Source organism: Lepidochelys olivacea (assembly GCF_965140295.1).
Source record: "Lepidochelys olivacea isolate rLepOli2 genome assembly, chromosome: 20".
Lineage (NCBI taxonomy): Eukaryota > Metazoa > Chordata > Testudines > Cheloniidae > Lepidochelys > Lepidochelys olivacea.
In genome coordinates this window covers 19620286-19636089 of record NC_140430.1, presented here as the reverse complement: position 1 = coordinate 19636089, position 15804 = coordinate 19620286, and the positions used below count along the sequence as shown (strand labels likewise).

Here is a 15804-nt window from a genome sequence, read left to right as displayed (position 1 = left end):
ATAAATAAATAAACATGGTTCTAGCTAGAACATCTTGCTACCCCCTCCAGCAGTCCCAGCAGATGTGGTGAGAGTGTAGGCTAGTGGTTAGAGCTGGGCCTAGGGTGTCAGGACCCCTGGTTTATATTTCTGGTTATAAGAGAAGGCTTGGCCTAGTGTTTGGGGCAAGAGGGGATTGGAAATTGGGGGTCTCTCCCCAACTCTGAGAGAGGAGTGGGGGTCTAATGCAGAGACTAGGAGCCAGGATTCCTGGGTTCTGTTCCTGGCTTGTCATTCTATCCTTGTGAAATAATTTTAGGTTCTAGATGATAGAGTCTGTTAAGGTATGAGAGAAGGGAGGGCCTCTTCGAGGCCTTTCAGTTAATATCTTTTCTTAACATTTCAGTGACAAGCCTGATCCAAAGCCCACTGAAGTCAATGGAATGACTCACTTTGGCTTCGGCTGACTTTAGCTCGCAACATGTCTTTCGTTCTGAACTCAAACCCCAGCCGCCTAGCATTAGCGCAGGAGAACCAGAGACTGAAATCCACTAAAGACACACACGGTGAAACTCGGCCCCTGAGCGGAGAGACTCGCAGACGCAGTGATAACCAAATGGGCTTGTGCAGATTCTCCTGATGCTAGCAGCCTAGCAGGGTGTTAGCCGCACAGAGAAAGATGTTTTATTTGTGAGTACGTGACTTTTCTCTTGAGAGGTTCTCTTTAGTTTAATCTGAGTAGGAGATGCTGTGATACACACACAAAAATCCAAGCCCAAACCAGCATACCTCTGCATGACAAAGGTCCATTTGTTCTGTGTGTGATCAGGGGTGAAGAATGAACAGCCCCTCAGGACCAGTGGTCTGGGGCACCATTTCCCTCCTTTATCCTCTTTTCAAGAGGCCATCAGGTTTATGTGTTTCCGCATGGGGTGCTTCTCATAAAAGGGGAAATGCTGGCAGCCGGAAGAGAGAGACACAGTGCAGAGGCAGGGGCGGGGGTGGCTCTCTTTGGATAGCTTGGAATCTCGGTTGCAAAGCGTACGGGAGGGCATCTCTGATCCTTTGGGGTTCAGGAGGAGGGTGTCAGCCCCGTGTGCCCAGGGAATAACAGATGTTCCTGAGGAAAAGCTGTGTGGTGATCCTGAGTTAACCTACAGGGAAAAGGGAGCAGAATTGGCTTTAATTGAAGCTGTGGGTTGTGTGACACAACTAGATTTTGTCTTGCACTGGGGGGGTGGGGGGTGGAGGGGCTGTCTCTGCCCTTCCCTCTGACTCCCGTGGGGAGGGGTTGTCTCTTGTCACTGTCCTGCTCTCTTTGCCTGTGCCCAGCACCAGTGGCCAGCTAGTCTTCTCTCGCTGTCCCTGATCCATACGTCTCCTTGTCTCTCTGTTGCAGACACATTGGAACATTCCCTGGGATCTAGGACCAGCTCTTACTCCTGAGGTTGCTTAATATGAGCCTGACCTGTCTAGCTAACTACGTGATGCCCATCCCCATGGTATCTAGGCCCCTTCCTATTGTACAGCAGCAGGCCCGTGAACCTTGGTGGCTCGGCCCCTGCCCCCTCCATATGTTACCCCCGTAGGAAAACAAGGCCAGGAATCTCCTGCCGTTGGCCCCTGACCCGCAGGGGACCTGATGACGTGGTTGGTTTCCTCTTTGCGTGGCAGAGGTGTGTGCCCTCGGTTAATCCCAGCAGCGGCTTCTGTGTAACTCTCCCCGGGGTCCCGCTGTAAACGAGGATCTTTGATCTCGGCTGGGTTCCTCCTAGTTAAATATTTCATCACGAAGGAATCCAGGCTGTGATACCGCGGCTTGTTTGATAGTGAAATTAATGAGAGGGAGACAGTTGTAGGCATCACACGTGATCTGGCAGGAGCTTTTCCTCTGCAGCCAGCAGCCATGGGGTGAGCCTTCTTCCTCTTTCCACTACTTTCCTCTCTTCTCCTTCTGCTGTCTCCTCCTCTTGCTTTCTCTCCCTCTCTTCCATCTCTGTTTCCATTCTCTCTCCTCCTCCCCCATTCCCTCTTTCCGTTATGTGCTCCCTCTCTCAATTCTTTTTTCTTTCTTCTATCTTCTCTCTCTCTCTCTCTCTCCTGCCTCTTTCTCTTCTCCAGCCCTTTCCCCCATTCTCTCATTTTCTCTCCCCTCACACACTTTTAGGCTGCTTTCGGGGATCTGGTGATTCTCCTACTACAGCCAGCAGCAGCCAAGTTTGCACCGCATCATCCTCTGCAGTCCGTACACCCCGATAAAAGCCACCCATGCAGGTTGATCCAGCCAGGCCTGGCCATTTCCTCACTCCTCCAGTGGGCAGATATTTCCCTCTGTCATTCCCTCTTCTCTCTGATTAAATCTCTTCCTGACCCCACTCCACCTGGAGCCTCAGGACAGCCTCCAAGAAGTTGGAACTAACTATCCTCATAATAGGCAGCACGACAGCAGTCTTCCCAGCCTTGTGAACACCCAAAGGTGGGAATTAGGCCAACAGGCAGGGGTTGCTGCCTAATCCCATGTGGTCTGCAACCTAAGCAGAGTTGAGTCTACACAATATGTGGATGGGAAACCTCCAAGGTAAACCCAAGTGCTGATGTTTTTTATGTTTCATTAAGGCCTGGTGCTGGAATTCTGTCCGATCCCATGGCACTTACCCCCCTAGAAGAGACAAGGGTGTTATCTCTGGTGTCTTGGGCATTTTGGGTAGTTACCTTCTGCCTGAAATTTCCATGTTGTTTCAGTTGCACATGGGGGATTCTTTTTAATTTCCTGACCTAAATTATTACATAACATTGCTTTGTGACTGTTACAAAGCTGCCATGTCCCATTTCAGAGGTGGCTGCCTCTCAGTGCTGGGCAGATGATCTCTGTGTAGTATTGCTGTGCAGCTGTGAAAAAGGTGCAGCATCCCGGAAGTGGGTGCATGCCAGTGCTGGTTGAACTGCTATATAGGAACAGATCCCCAGCTGGTATAAATCAGTGTAGCTCCATTGACTTAAAAAAAGCTCTGCTGATTTACCCAGTCTGGGGATGTGGCCATAATCTGGAAAGTGCTTTCAGAAGCAAGACGTTATATAAATGTAAATTATTATCATTTATTTATTAATCTGAAGTAAGTGACCTAGCCATGGTGCAGAGACGTTGTATGGTGACTTAATCATAGCATTTGTAAGGCCAGAAACATAGAGAGTGGAATTATGAGGCACAGGCAAGAAAGGAAAGAGGTTTTTTTTCGGATGTCATTTGCACTTAGATGAAGAGCTGATGAGACATGGGTGGGGGGTGATGCTGAGAGCAGGAGCTGCAGAGGGGAAGGCTCTTGCACTGAGATTAGATGGACTGAACAGAGCCCAGTACAAGATAACTGGAGGAAGCGGGGAGGGGAGTAGAGGGAGATTGAGGCAGGCTGTACCAGGCTGTGGGAGCTGTAGAAGAGAAGGCACTGGGGAAGCTGGGTGGAGAAACAGGATAGAGGCTGGGAAGTGAGGGGAGGGTGAGGGTATGTCTTCACAGCAGAGTTAGCCAGGCCAGAGTTAGTCTGAGTGCCCAGGGTAGCCTAGTCTGTGAGTGGCGTTATTTGAGGACGGAGGTGCTGTGGTACCCTGGGGAAGGCAGGCTGAGGAGCTGGAACTAGGGGCATTTGCTTGATAAGCAGCCTGGGATGAGTTATCTGTCATCGGAATGGCACCAAATAATTGCTGAGCACACTGGTTAAAAAAGCCTTCTGCCTGAAAATGTGCAATTGCAGTAATGCCTTGGCTCGAGTGCGTGTTCCATGTTCTCCGCTCCTAGAGCTCATGTGCTGAGCGCTGCGTGATAGGACCTGGCTGCCTCTCTCCCTCCTCTTCGCTGGAGGAGGTTTGGATTCAGCTTCGACGAGCTCGGAAACTGCAGTGCCAGAGAAAAGCAACTGAAATTGTCTTGCCAATTAAAAGTGTGTATGCGGCCGGGGGGAGCATAGAGCCAAAGGACGAGCGCTTAGTGCCACTCAAACCAGCTGCCACGGCTGTCCTCGCAGCCGGGCTGCCCTCGCGAGCTCAGCTGCCCCTGACCACAAAGGGATAAGCAGGAAACAAACCTGCCACCACATCCCAAAGCACCAGGGTTTGGGGTGGCCTTTCCTGCCCCAAATCAGAACAGCCACTTCCAAGGCACCTAAGCTTCTCCATGGACACCCCCAGACCTCCCATGCAGCAGCCGTGAAAGGGAGTGTGATAGGGATGTGCTCTCCCGCTTCGGGAGCCCCTTTAACACATCTGTCTGTCTATCAGTCTATGTGTCTATCCATCTGTCTTTCCCCATCTCCTCCCCCTCCCTCCCTTGCTCGATAAGAACCTTTCAGTGGAGTAATGGCACCAGCAGGCCTGTGCACAGCTCCTGGCTGTGACGTTAATAGACCTCTTCTCTGGGGATGCATTTGGCGCAAACCTGGACTCACTTCCCTTCCCTCACCCACCTTATTCACTCAGCACCATCCAGGAATCCTGTGACTAGCCCTGGGTCACTCCGCCTGTTCCCCATCTGATCACAGACCTTGTATTTTCCATTCCTTTATGAGGCCTAATAATGAGGCCACTTTCCCCCCCCCCCCCAGACTGTAATGCTGAAGAAGGAGGCCTGGTTAGTCAGAGCCTGGAAATTCCTGTCCACCTGCAGGAAGGCAGTGGGTTCCAATGGTGAGAGCAGGGAGCTGGGAGGCAGGACCCCTGGGCTCATTTCCTGACTCTGGGAGGGGAGTGTGTTCTGGTGGTGAGAGCAGGGGGATTGGGAGGGAGGACTCCTGTCACTCGACCGGTCTAGTGATTGCAGGTGTGGAACTGGGAGCTGGGGCTTTGTTCTTAGTGATGCTTTGTGTGAAATTGGGGGTGAGTTTCTTCCCTTCTCTGTAGAATGGGGATAATGACGCTGACCCATGTGGCGGGGGGCAGCGATGCTGATGTTAGTAGCTCACTCTGAGATCTGCAGATCAGATTTGGGGTGTGTTTGAATCCTAAACAGCACAGGGCAGCTGATTGGCCACGCTGTGCTTTGGAGGTGGCTGTGGCTTTGATCACCAAAGCCTCCCCGTGAGCATGAGGAAGGAGATCGTCGCGGGGCAGTCTCGGGCCCATTTCCGGAGGCCTGTAGTTCAGATCATGGAGCTGCTACACATTTGGCACCAGCGGCTGGTTCCATCTCCTCTCCAGGAGCCTGAGTGCCAGCCAGTGCTTGTGCAGGAACTTGGGTTCTTGCCAAATTATTGCTGTGGGGGTTGAAACATACATTTCAGCAGGATCTGTGCGGAGCGGAGAGACATGGTGCTAGACTGCACATTTCAGCACCAGGCAGGCACTCAGCCACAGGGAGGAGAGCAGGAGGGGCCCAGCCCCAGAGGAACAGCCCCTCAGGACCAGTGGTCTGGGGCACCATTTCCCTCCTTTATTCTCTTTTCAAGAGGCCATCAGGTTTATGTGTTTCCTCATGGGGTGCTTCTCATAAAAGGGGAAATGCTGGCAGCCGGAAGAGAGAGACACAGTGCAGAGGCAGGGGCGGGGGTGGCTCTCTTTGGATAGCTTGGAATCTCGGTTGCAAAGCGCACGGGAGGGCATCTCTGATCCTTTGGGGTTCAGGAGGAGGGTGTCAACCCCATGTGCCCAGGGAATAACAGATGTTCCTGAGGAAAAGCTGTGTGGTGATCCTGAGTTAACCTAGAGGAAAAAGGGAGCAGAAATTGGCTTTAATTGTGTGAATCCTAGGAGGGTTGGGAGTAAATGTAGCTACCCATTAACTTGTCTTCTCGTCTCTTCTCATTTTGGAGAACCACGCTCTTTTTGGGCCCAACCCAACCCTGTTGCCAGTGCGGTACTTAACTCAACACCAGGGATGAGGTTGACCCAATATCTCTGGGTCAGAGTAACATTCTCCAATGCAGAAAGACAGACCCAATGCCCCCTCTCCCTCCTACTTGTCTGCCCTCTCCCTCCTGCTCTCTCCTGAGAGACTTCCTGGTTCGGGACAGCTCAGCAGAGGAGGAGGAAGACATCACAGCTTCAGCCTTGCCCAAACTGATGTTAATTTCACCTCTGAATTCTCTGGTTCCCAGGGGAACTTTGCAGGAAGGTTGGGGATCTCTGAGACAAGTTGCTGGTTCCCTGTCATCCCATCTCCTTGGCCCTATCAGAATCCAATCAAAACCTTGGAAGAGTGACAAATGACTGTAATGGCAGAGAGCTCCAAGGGGTCACTGTAGCCCTGATCAGGCCACAGGGACACTTTGATCAATGCAGTGAACCCTCTCATCCCCACAGACCTGGCTTCAAACTGGGGAGCAGCGTGAAATGATCAGCAGTTGCGGAAGACCTGGGTAGAAACTATGGATGGGGTTGTTTGAAGCTAGACTCTGCAGGGTGGTGCTGTCCTATTGATTAAACTCCTGGGACAGCTGCCAGTTGCCTCTAGGATTGAATCAATACCGTTTGCAAAAGTAAAAGCTTCTTGGTGGAGACATAAAATATTTGAGTTTATTTTTTAATGACAAAACTTACAGATGGATCTTTGCTGAGACAACTCTCTCTGCTGCGTGCCAAGGGGATAGGGGGAACAGGGTGGGGAGGGGGCGCCCAAAGCTGTCACCCATGGAACCCCAAAAGGCCTCAAAGAGTTAATTATCCTGACTTTGGAGCCGAAGAACAGCTGGGGAAAAGGAATTCAGAGTCACAAGTGGGGAAGGGGTGGGAGTGTCCAGCAGTGATTTTCAATGAGGCGGAGGTAGAATGATATGTGGGGAGGAGAGGGGGGCTGTTCGCTCTAGTGCTCACAGTGCGGGAGTGCGTTGCGGAGATACAAAATTTGTATCCCGCATCTAATCCGTGATCTGCAAACATGCTTCGTGGATATAAAGTGGATAGCTGCAGATTTCCAGGGCTCTAGAGATGGGTTGGCAGGACAGGGAGGAGGCTGGTGCTGGGTGAGTGGAGAGTGATGGGAAAGGAGGAGAGAGATGCTGTTCCAAATGGCTGGAGCTGCGGAGAAGAAGGTTCCTGCATCAGCAGTGTGCAGTTTGGCTGGAAGGACCCAGCAAAGGGCAGGTACCTGAAGAGGAGGATGGAGAGACTCAAGGTCAGGTGGATGGAGTAAGACCATAGGGTGTGGACTACAACCTTGGTGCTGAAATGAACTGGGACCTGTGGAGCCTCAGAAGGGCTGTATGCTAGGGTGACGCAGGGCGTGAGGCTGGAAGGCTGGGGGTCAGGGAGGCTGGAGAGCAGGGAGCTCAGTCCCAGTGCTTGGGGCGGTGGCAATGGGCACAGGGGGAGCAAGGACCCCAGGAGACATTGTGCAGTTACCAAGCCACGGGGCAATATTCAGCCCTCAGCAGTAGGGCTGGCAACTCTGGAACCTAACAGCACAGTTTGGTGGCAAGGGAGGCTGTGGCAGGCAGGGGCTCTCTGACCTGGGAGGCGAAGCCAGGGATGAAGTTCTGTTTTTCTCCTGATGTTGTAAATTTCTCCCTCTGCCCTCAGAATTAAGACCTTCAGGGTATGTCTATACTGTAATTAGCCACCCACGGCTGGCCCATTTCAGCTGACTCGGGCTCAGGGGCTGTTTAATTGCGGTGTAGATGTTCGGGCTCGGCCTGAAGCCCGGGCTCTAGGATCCAGCAAGGTGGGAGCCTGGCCTGAAAACACATCCAAAGCAAAGCAAAACTCTCCCTTGCAGGGTCACAGGGCCGAGCTGAGCAGAGCAGCTCAGTGAGGAGCTAGCCCTGGTGCTGAAATAGGTTCCTGCACAGAGGAGCTGCCCTCGTTGAATACTGTTACACTGCAGTTTCTCAGGCCGCTCTGCCTGTGGGAACGTTGGCTGCTTGCTCTGTGTTTGCTGTTACAGTTTGGTTTGTGTGTAACATCTCAGCTCTATATTGTCGCAGCAAAAGGAAGTGATTTTCCCAAGTCAGGATAACAGCAAGGAGTCCTGGTTCCAAGTTCCCTGCTCTAACCACGAGAGCCCACTTCGCTCCCAGCTGGGAATGCAGCCCAGGAGTCTTTGCTTCCAGATCCCTGCTCTAACCACTAGTCAAGTGGTTCTCTACTTTTTATATACAGTGGCTCTGTGTTTCAAGAGAAAAAGATTTCAGGGCTCTCCCCTGCAATCCTTTCTCCTAGCCAAAAAGACAGGGAGGATGGTCATGACCCCTCTGAACCTATTAGCAACCACCTGGCTGAAAACCCTAGACCTTGCTGCTGTCTTAACAAGCCACTTGCTGTGCTTGTCAGCTGTTGTACTCCTCATGTCTTCCAGTTAATGTGTCAAATACAATTCAGTGGCTTCATACAGCAGTTTCATTTCTTTTAAAGGCTAAGCTGCTTTGATTTTTTTAATTAAAAATAGAAAAGGAGCTTTGTTTGTGTGTGAGTGTGAGTGAGTGAGAAGACCTGTTCCCCTCACCCATGGGGTGCAACTGGGGTGAATATGTTTTTTAAAATGTATGTGTTTGATATCTGTCTAATGCAGACTTTTAAAAATATGTTGCAAGGGTGACTAGAAGTAACCCCAGAGAGCAATCAGAGCCAATACATGTTGCATGTGGCACAGTCACGTAGAGTGGTGTTGTCACGTGATTAGAATAGGGAGGCAGGACTGCTGGGTTCTAGTCCCAGCTTTAGGAGAGGAGGAGTGTATGAAAGGGGCTGACCAAAACAATCCCTCCAGGAAATGCTACTTAGAGAGGGAAAGCTTATGGGACTTAACAACAGAGAGGACTTGCGAAGTGCGGCCTGGGATAGTTTGTGCCCTAAGTGATGTCTAATGGCACAGGAAGGATTCATTTTGGGGAGTGGGATCTAGTGGTTAGGGTGGGGGGAGGGGGCTGGGAGTCAGGACTCCTGGGTTCTACCGCGGGATCTGGAAGGGAGTGGGTTCTCCTGGCTAGAGCAGAGGAGACTGGGACTTAGGAGTCTGGGGTTCTCTTCCTGGTTCTGCCACGTAGGCAGATCACATCCCTCTCTGTACAATGGTGATAACAACACCAACCCCCCTCTGGAAGGGTTTAGTTAATTCCTAGCTCAGTAAGGTGCATTACTAGACCATTGTGGGATTAACTTTGGTTGTTACTAGCATTCTTCCCACATACCTATCCCCCAGCACCCACCCTCAAAAGCGGACTCATTTTCCCCCAAGACACAGGCCTAATCTTACTTATCCCTCTCCATTGGCCAGTGCAAACCAAGCAATCCGGCTCCCTTTTCCCACGAGCTCCTCCGAACCCCTCCCTGGATGGGGTCCCTCTGCATCATAGACAATGAGGGGCGCGGGGTGTGAAGACTGAAGAGGAGAAGAAATCTGGTGGCACAATTGAGTGACTAACCCATTCTGGGAAGGAGCGTGGCGTGGGAGTGGGGGTGTGCTGTTGGGGAACAGAGCTCAGGGTGTTTGTTTAATGCAAAAGATTTAACTGATCCACAGAACTGGATGGCTCTGACTTTCACCTTCCTTCTCCCTCCCTCTGTCTCTCTTGCCCTGCATGTTCCTAGCCCTCTCTCCTCTGACTTCTCCGGTGTCGGATCTGCTCCCACAGGCCACTGATTCAGGCTTCTTTCCCCCACAAACCAATCGATGAACAGGAAGGGCCTGCAGCGAGCTCCAGTTCTCAGCAGCAGACAGTGCTAGTCCTGGGAGAAGGAGCACACGGAAGTCCAAGCTTCCAGGCCCCCGCCCCGCTGCAAACTGGGCCAGCCTCAGCTGTTCAGCATATTCCAACAGCTCTGCTTTCTTCCCAGTGTTTAGGTCAATTGCTGAGATCAGTTTAACCCCTTTTATGTGGAGCCGCAGCGTTGGATGGGGCTTGAAAGGGGACCTGAGACAGGGAACTAGAGACACATGCGTACTGCATCCCAAGCATGCTCAGAAGCTTCCCTAGATAAGGTTCTGAACCCCACACCTACCCTCTTGCAGAGGGAGCAAAAATATGTGGGGAGGGGAAGTGATTTGCTCATGGTCACACAGTGAGTCAGTGGCAGAGCCAGGAATGGAGTTCAGTTCCCTGCTCTGACCCCTAGATTACCCTCCCAGAGTCAGGTACAGACCCCGTCTCCCCTGGGCTTCAGCTGCGAGTTCATGCTTCCTTTAGCGAACATTTAGCCACCCCAGTCCACTCACTGGGCCAGATTCTGACCACACTCTGCCCATATAAATCCCGAATGACGTGGGGCTACTCCAGATTTATATTGGTATAAACTGAAAGCAGAATTTGGCTCATTGCCCATCATTAAGGTGAAGATTTAGTCACGGGTATTTTTAGTAAAAGTCATGGACAGGTCACGGGCGAGCAACAAAAATTCATAGCCCATGACCAGTCCATGACTTTTACTATAAATACCCCGACTAAAACTTAGCAGCGCCTGAGACCCCGGGGTGCCGCGGCTCTGGGGGACTCCAGGACATGCTGCCCTGGGGGACCCCGGGGACTGACAGCTAGCCTCAGTACTGGCAGTGGAGGCTGACTGCCCTCAGCCACCCTCTGCTCAGAGGCCCCAGGGACCGCTGCTCTGATGGCCTTCCAGGTGGCCGTGACCTCTGTGACAGACTCTCAGCCTTACCCATCATGTCTGAAAAGTACTCACCCCTGTCTGCTTTGGCAGCTGAGGCATTATGGGATAGCTGCCTGGTTTGTCCCAGAATGCACTGGTTGTAGGCATGGTTATGCAGTAGGGAAGGTGTGGTTGTGTCAGAAAAATAGGACTCTGGGTGGTGTTAGCAGCATACAACATGGTTGAACTGCATAATGGCTTATTAACAGTATCAGATGCTCTTAACTATGGTGCTTTGCTCTCACACGCACAAAGTTAAACTGACCAACAGCAGAGCTGGGCTTGCCTCCCCTTCCTGGGCTGTCAGCAGGGAGTGGGGGAGTTGTTCCCCCTGCCGCACAGAGTGAGGATCATCAATCAGGGTGAAGCAGGCTGAGTCTTAGGATTAGGACCCTGTGGAGTGGTCCAACAATCTGTCCGTGGGGAGAGTTCATTGGGTTGCATGGAACAGTGAGGTAGGCTAGGGAGAGGTCTGGGGCTGGGTGGATCAGGGCTCTGGAGACTCCATCTGCCCCTGCAGCTGATTCCGGGAATTGGGGAGACATGGGTATTTCTGACTGCAGACACCCTTGGACAGACATGATCCTGCACAGACAGCAGCGCCCTTGAGAGAGCGGGATTCCCGTCATCGAGGCATAGGGGTCCTCCTTGCTCCCAGCACTCACAGGGGGCCACCCCAAGAGCTGAGCTTTCCTTGACTCTGCTGCACTCCTTTTGAATACATGATTTTAGCTACTATCATAGCAAACTGCATTGTTCTTGCTCTGGAGCAGCACCTGCCTGATGAAGACAAGACCCCGATGTCAGAACGACTGGTGAGTGTGGGCCTCTCTTTCTTTCTTATCTGGATTTATCTAAGTTCTCCAATACTTAGTGTGATGTGTTCCCCCGGGATGCTACCTGAAACTGGAGTACCACCAAGCCCCCTGGCCTACCAGCCTGGGCTCCCTCTCACACTGCAGTGCTGTGACAAGCTGCAAAGCCGTCCAGCCTGCACTTTCACCAACATACATACAGGTGAGGACACACCCAGCTGCAATTACATGCAGGCTCTCTGACCACCCCCTGCATAGGAAGGCTACAGCTAAGGCAACTCCCAGCTCCCCAGGTGCGCACCCACTCTGGAGTATATAACCCAAAATTATGCCATCTTGTGCTGCACAGGGAACTGTACAGCATAAGTTCATAAAATTTGCCCCCTCTCTCAATGTGGAGAGGAATATTCAACAACCTTTGCCCCGATCTATGATTCCCATACACTTCACTCCAACTCACTAGTTTAGATAAAGCAAAAACTAGTTTATTAACTACAAAAGATAGATTTTAAGTGATTATAAGGGATATCAAACAGATGTAAGCAGATTACCTAGCAAATAAACAAAAACGCAAACTAAACTTAATATACTAGATAAATTGGATATGAATAGCAGATTCTCACCCTAAGAGATGATAGAAGCAGGTTGCAGATTCTTAAGGGGCCGGCTGCACTTGCTTTACAGCTTGGAATCCCCAGGTGTTTCATTCACATGCTAGAAATCCCTTTAGCCTGGGTCCAGCTCTTCCCCCAGTTCAGTCTTTGTTCCTCGGCTGTTTCCAGGAGTTTTCCTGTGTAGGGAGTGAAGGCCACCTGATGATGTCACTCCCTGCCTTACATAGCTTTTGCATATGGCAGGAGCCCTTTGTTTCAAAGCTTAGTTTCCAAACCAGTGTGTGGAAAAATACTGACATCCCAAGATGGAGTCCAGCGTTATGTAGTCTGATCACATGTCCTTGTAGAGTTATAGCAACCATTACTCACAGGCTGTTTGGAGTGTTCTCAGGAAGGCTCATCACCAGGTGGGACATAAGCTTCTCCTAAGGCAAGGGTTCTCAAACTGGGGGTCAGGACCCCTCAGGGGATCACGAGCTTATTACATGGGGGGTTGTGAGCTGTTAGCCCCCACCCCAAGCCCTGCTTTGCCTCCAGCATTTATAATGGTGTTAAATATATTAAAAAGTGTTTTTAATTTATAAGGGGGGTCGCACTCAGAGGCTGGCTATGTGAAAGGGGTCACCAGTACCACTGTCCGAAGGCCTATCGTTTTGCCTAATGGCCCATTGCCCTGAATAGGCCCTTCCCCACCCACTATCTAGGCTGAAAGCATCTTCTCTAGTGGGCGTTACCCAGATGTAACTACATTGGAAATACAGATACACAGTCAATATTCATAACTTCAGATACAAAAAAGATATATGCATACAAATAAGATAGTCATATTCAGAAAATCATAAATTTTCCAATGAAACCTCCCATGACCTATCTTGCGTAAAATGCATCATAATTATGTCATAATCATATCCCAACATCACTGTGAAGACTATGGGGTGCAGTGCCATGCGTAGCTCTTATGTATGTTGGGAAATTGACCAGAATAACTCCCCATCTGGACGCTTTTATTCCCGAGTATATTTGTCCACACATGGAGTTATTCCTGAATAGCTATTGCATTTTAAATTCACACCCTATGTTATTCTGGGATAATTTCCTCATGCAGCTGGGCCCTTGGACCGCTGCACCAGAGTGGGCTGCCTTTACATCCCCCTTTCTAGCTGTTCTCTTCATGTCCTGCTTTCTGCCTTTACGCTGGGATCTGGGACAGTGGCACATGCCTCCCACACAACTGCTTCAGTTCCCTTGTCCCACCGGACCCTGGCTGTGTTATCTCTGCAGCAGCTTGTCCTAGATTCCTCCCTACTCAGGCCATGAAAATCTGAGCCAGCCTGGAATGCCTGGAAAGTGACAACAGTTTCCATTCCACTGGTTTTGGGGCTTCTAGGAATCTTGGGGGTGGATTTTTGGTAATCTGTCTGTCTGTCTGTCTATCTCCATTCACCTCTTTCTCTCTCTTTGTACCCCAGACCATGTAGAGCTGAAACAAAACTGTTTTCTTGGAATTATTTTCACGTCCATTCTGACATTCACACTACCCCCTCTCGGGCAGAACCTCTTCTCTGTGGGAAGAGAGTGTAGTCTAGTAGTCAGAGCACAGAGAACCAGGGACTTCTGGGCTCTGTTTCTGCTCTGGGAAGAAAATGTGATCTAGTGGTTAGAGCCAGGTTCTGAGAGCCAGGACCCCTCTGTTTCCTCCCTGCCACTTCACCATGATGTGGCCTGAGTCAAGTCCCTTCCCTTCTCTGTGCTTCAGTTTCCCCACATCTCACAGTGGCTTGTGAGGTTTCATGAATGGCCCTCAAGTGCTTTGAGACCCTCTAGAAGCCCCATGGATTGTTACTGTTTTCATTATATTCACTGTCTGCATTTCCCTGCCCCTTCTCTCCCCCAGGATGACACAGAACCATATTTCATCGGAATCTTTTGTTTCGAGGCTGGAATTAAAATCATCGCCTTAGGGTTTGCTTTCCACAAAGGCTCCTATCTGAGGAATGGATGGAATGTGATGGACTTCGTGGTGGTTCTCACAGGGTGAGTAGCTGTTTTTTACCCTCTCCATCTTGCAGACCAGGGTACAAACTTTCTTGAACTGGGGGGAGGTAGCTTGGGCTAGTGGTTGTCTGGTGGCTAAAGCAGTCCGACCAGGAGTCAGGACACCTGGGTTCGATTCTCAGATTAGAAGGAAGTGATTAGAGTGGCCAACAGGCAGTTGGGACTGCTGGGTTCTGTTCTCATCTCTGCCTCCGTCCATATGGCCTTGGGCAGATCTGTGCGTCTCACTTTCCCCAAGCGGTTGTGAGGGTTAATGTGTGGATGGTGTTTTAGAAGCGGGAGAGTGGGACAGACGGGCTCAGTGGCTTTATTAAAGCCTGGGGCTTTGTGCGATGGGCGGAGCCGGCCTGGCTGCCATGCTGCAGATTCACGCTAGTCAGGTCCCCAGTGCTTCATATCCCTGCTGCTTTGCAACCTGCTTTGGGAGTTCTAGGGCTGTGGAACAATAGCCTCTCTCTGCTGGTGCTGAGACGTTGTTACTGCTGGGGGGGCTGGAGCTAGAGACCTTCCATTCATCGGAGATCCCTGGTCCCTAATGAGTGCTGGGACCCCCTTTCAGCAGGCCTCGTTTGCGAAGAGAACCCCACTGAGAGTTTGCAGAAGTTCTCTGCAGTTTAACTTCCCCATAGCTTCCTGCTTCTGTCCCTCTGTCACTGCTCCTCCGCGGGGGCTGTGGAATTGAAGGCTGATGTGTGTTGGAGTTGTTTCTTCATCTTTGAACCTGTCGCACTTGTTCACTTAGTATTTCTCTGGGTTTATCTGCTGGGCAGGTCTTGTGTTTGGATAACTCCTGGAGAAATAACGTTGTGTTTCCATTGTGTTGGCTTGTGTCATTTTCACTCTCGAGTTCTGCATGATGGTCGCCTGCTGGGAATTTTTTCTTCTCTCCATTCTTGAATATATAAAGTTTCGTGGAGGAGCGGAATATGACAATTTTGCCTACTAGTCAGAGCAGCAGCCTGGGAAGCCACGACTCTTGGGTTCTGTTAGAATCAGGACTCCTGGGTTTTATCCCAGCACTGGGAGGATAGATCTAGTAGTTAAATCAGGATGAGGGCTGGGAGTCAAGACTCCTGGGTCCTGTCTTGCCATTGACTTGCTGTAGGAACTGGGGGTATGTTGCTCCTCCGTCTGTGCTTCCCCTTTCTCTTATCTACTTTGTGTCATGGGAGGAAATGTTGATCAAGCACTTGCAGACACTTGACAGTTGTGATCTGTCTGATGTTCCTGGTGTGGTTTTCTTCTACACGTTTCAGCTGGTGTTGCTCCAGTACGGATGTGCGTGGGGTTGCTCTTTGCACAGGTTTGATTGTGTGCCCGGTGCGTCTCTTGTGATGGTCACCATAATTGCTGCCTCAGCAACGTTTGCAGTAACACTTGGAAAACCTTGCTGCCTCTGGCCTTTTGTTGTTACTGTGTGGGTTTTTGCACGTGGTCTGTTCCTTGGCTGTTTATGTTACTTTGGGGGACACAGCAGTCGCTTTCTAGGCAGCAGGTGTCACTTCCTTTATTACTTTATACCCTGGCTGTTGTCCATGCAATATATTTTTAAGCAATAAGTTGAGGCCACAGAGCGAGGGACTTAACTTGCCCAGGAAGCATGAGGTCCCTTACCGTGGCTCTGCCTGGGGTGTGCTGCTGAGGTGCAAAGGGGTTTGTGGAGGGAGATCAGTTAGTAGGAGTTGGATGGCTCAGGGCATCTAGAATGGGTGTCGCGCCTTCCTGCGAGATTGCCAGTTGAAATCCAGCCCTGGTTTGGAGGGGTGAAAGCTGTT

At 50.8% G+C, this 15804-nt stretch overlaps 1 protein-coding gene across 1 annotated transcript in view; it reads left to right on the top strand.

The window, feature by feature from the left end:
• The window catches only part of CACNA1A (calcium voltage-gated channel subunit alpha1 A), a 179965-nt gene that overhangs the window by 52806 nt on the left and 111355 nt on the right, over positions 1-15804 (top strand). Inside the window, exons 3-4 of the mRNA XM_084610174.1 lie at positions 11255-11360; positions 13869-14008. Of these exons, the coding sequence (XP_084466300.1) occupies positions 11255-11360; positions 13869-14008 (246 nt within the window). The remainder of the gene's footprint in view (positions 1-11254; positions 11361-13868; positions 14009-15804) is intronic.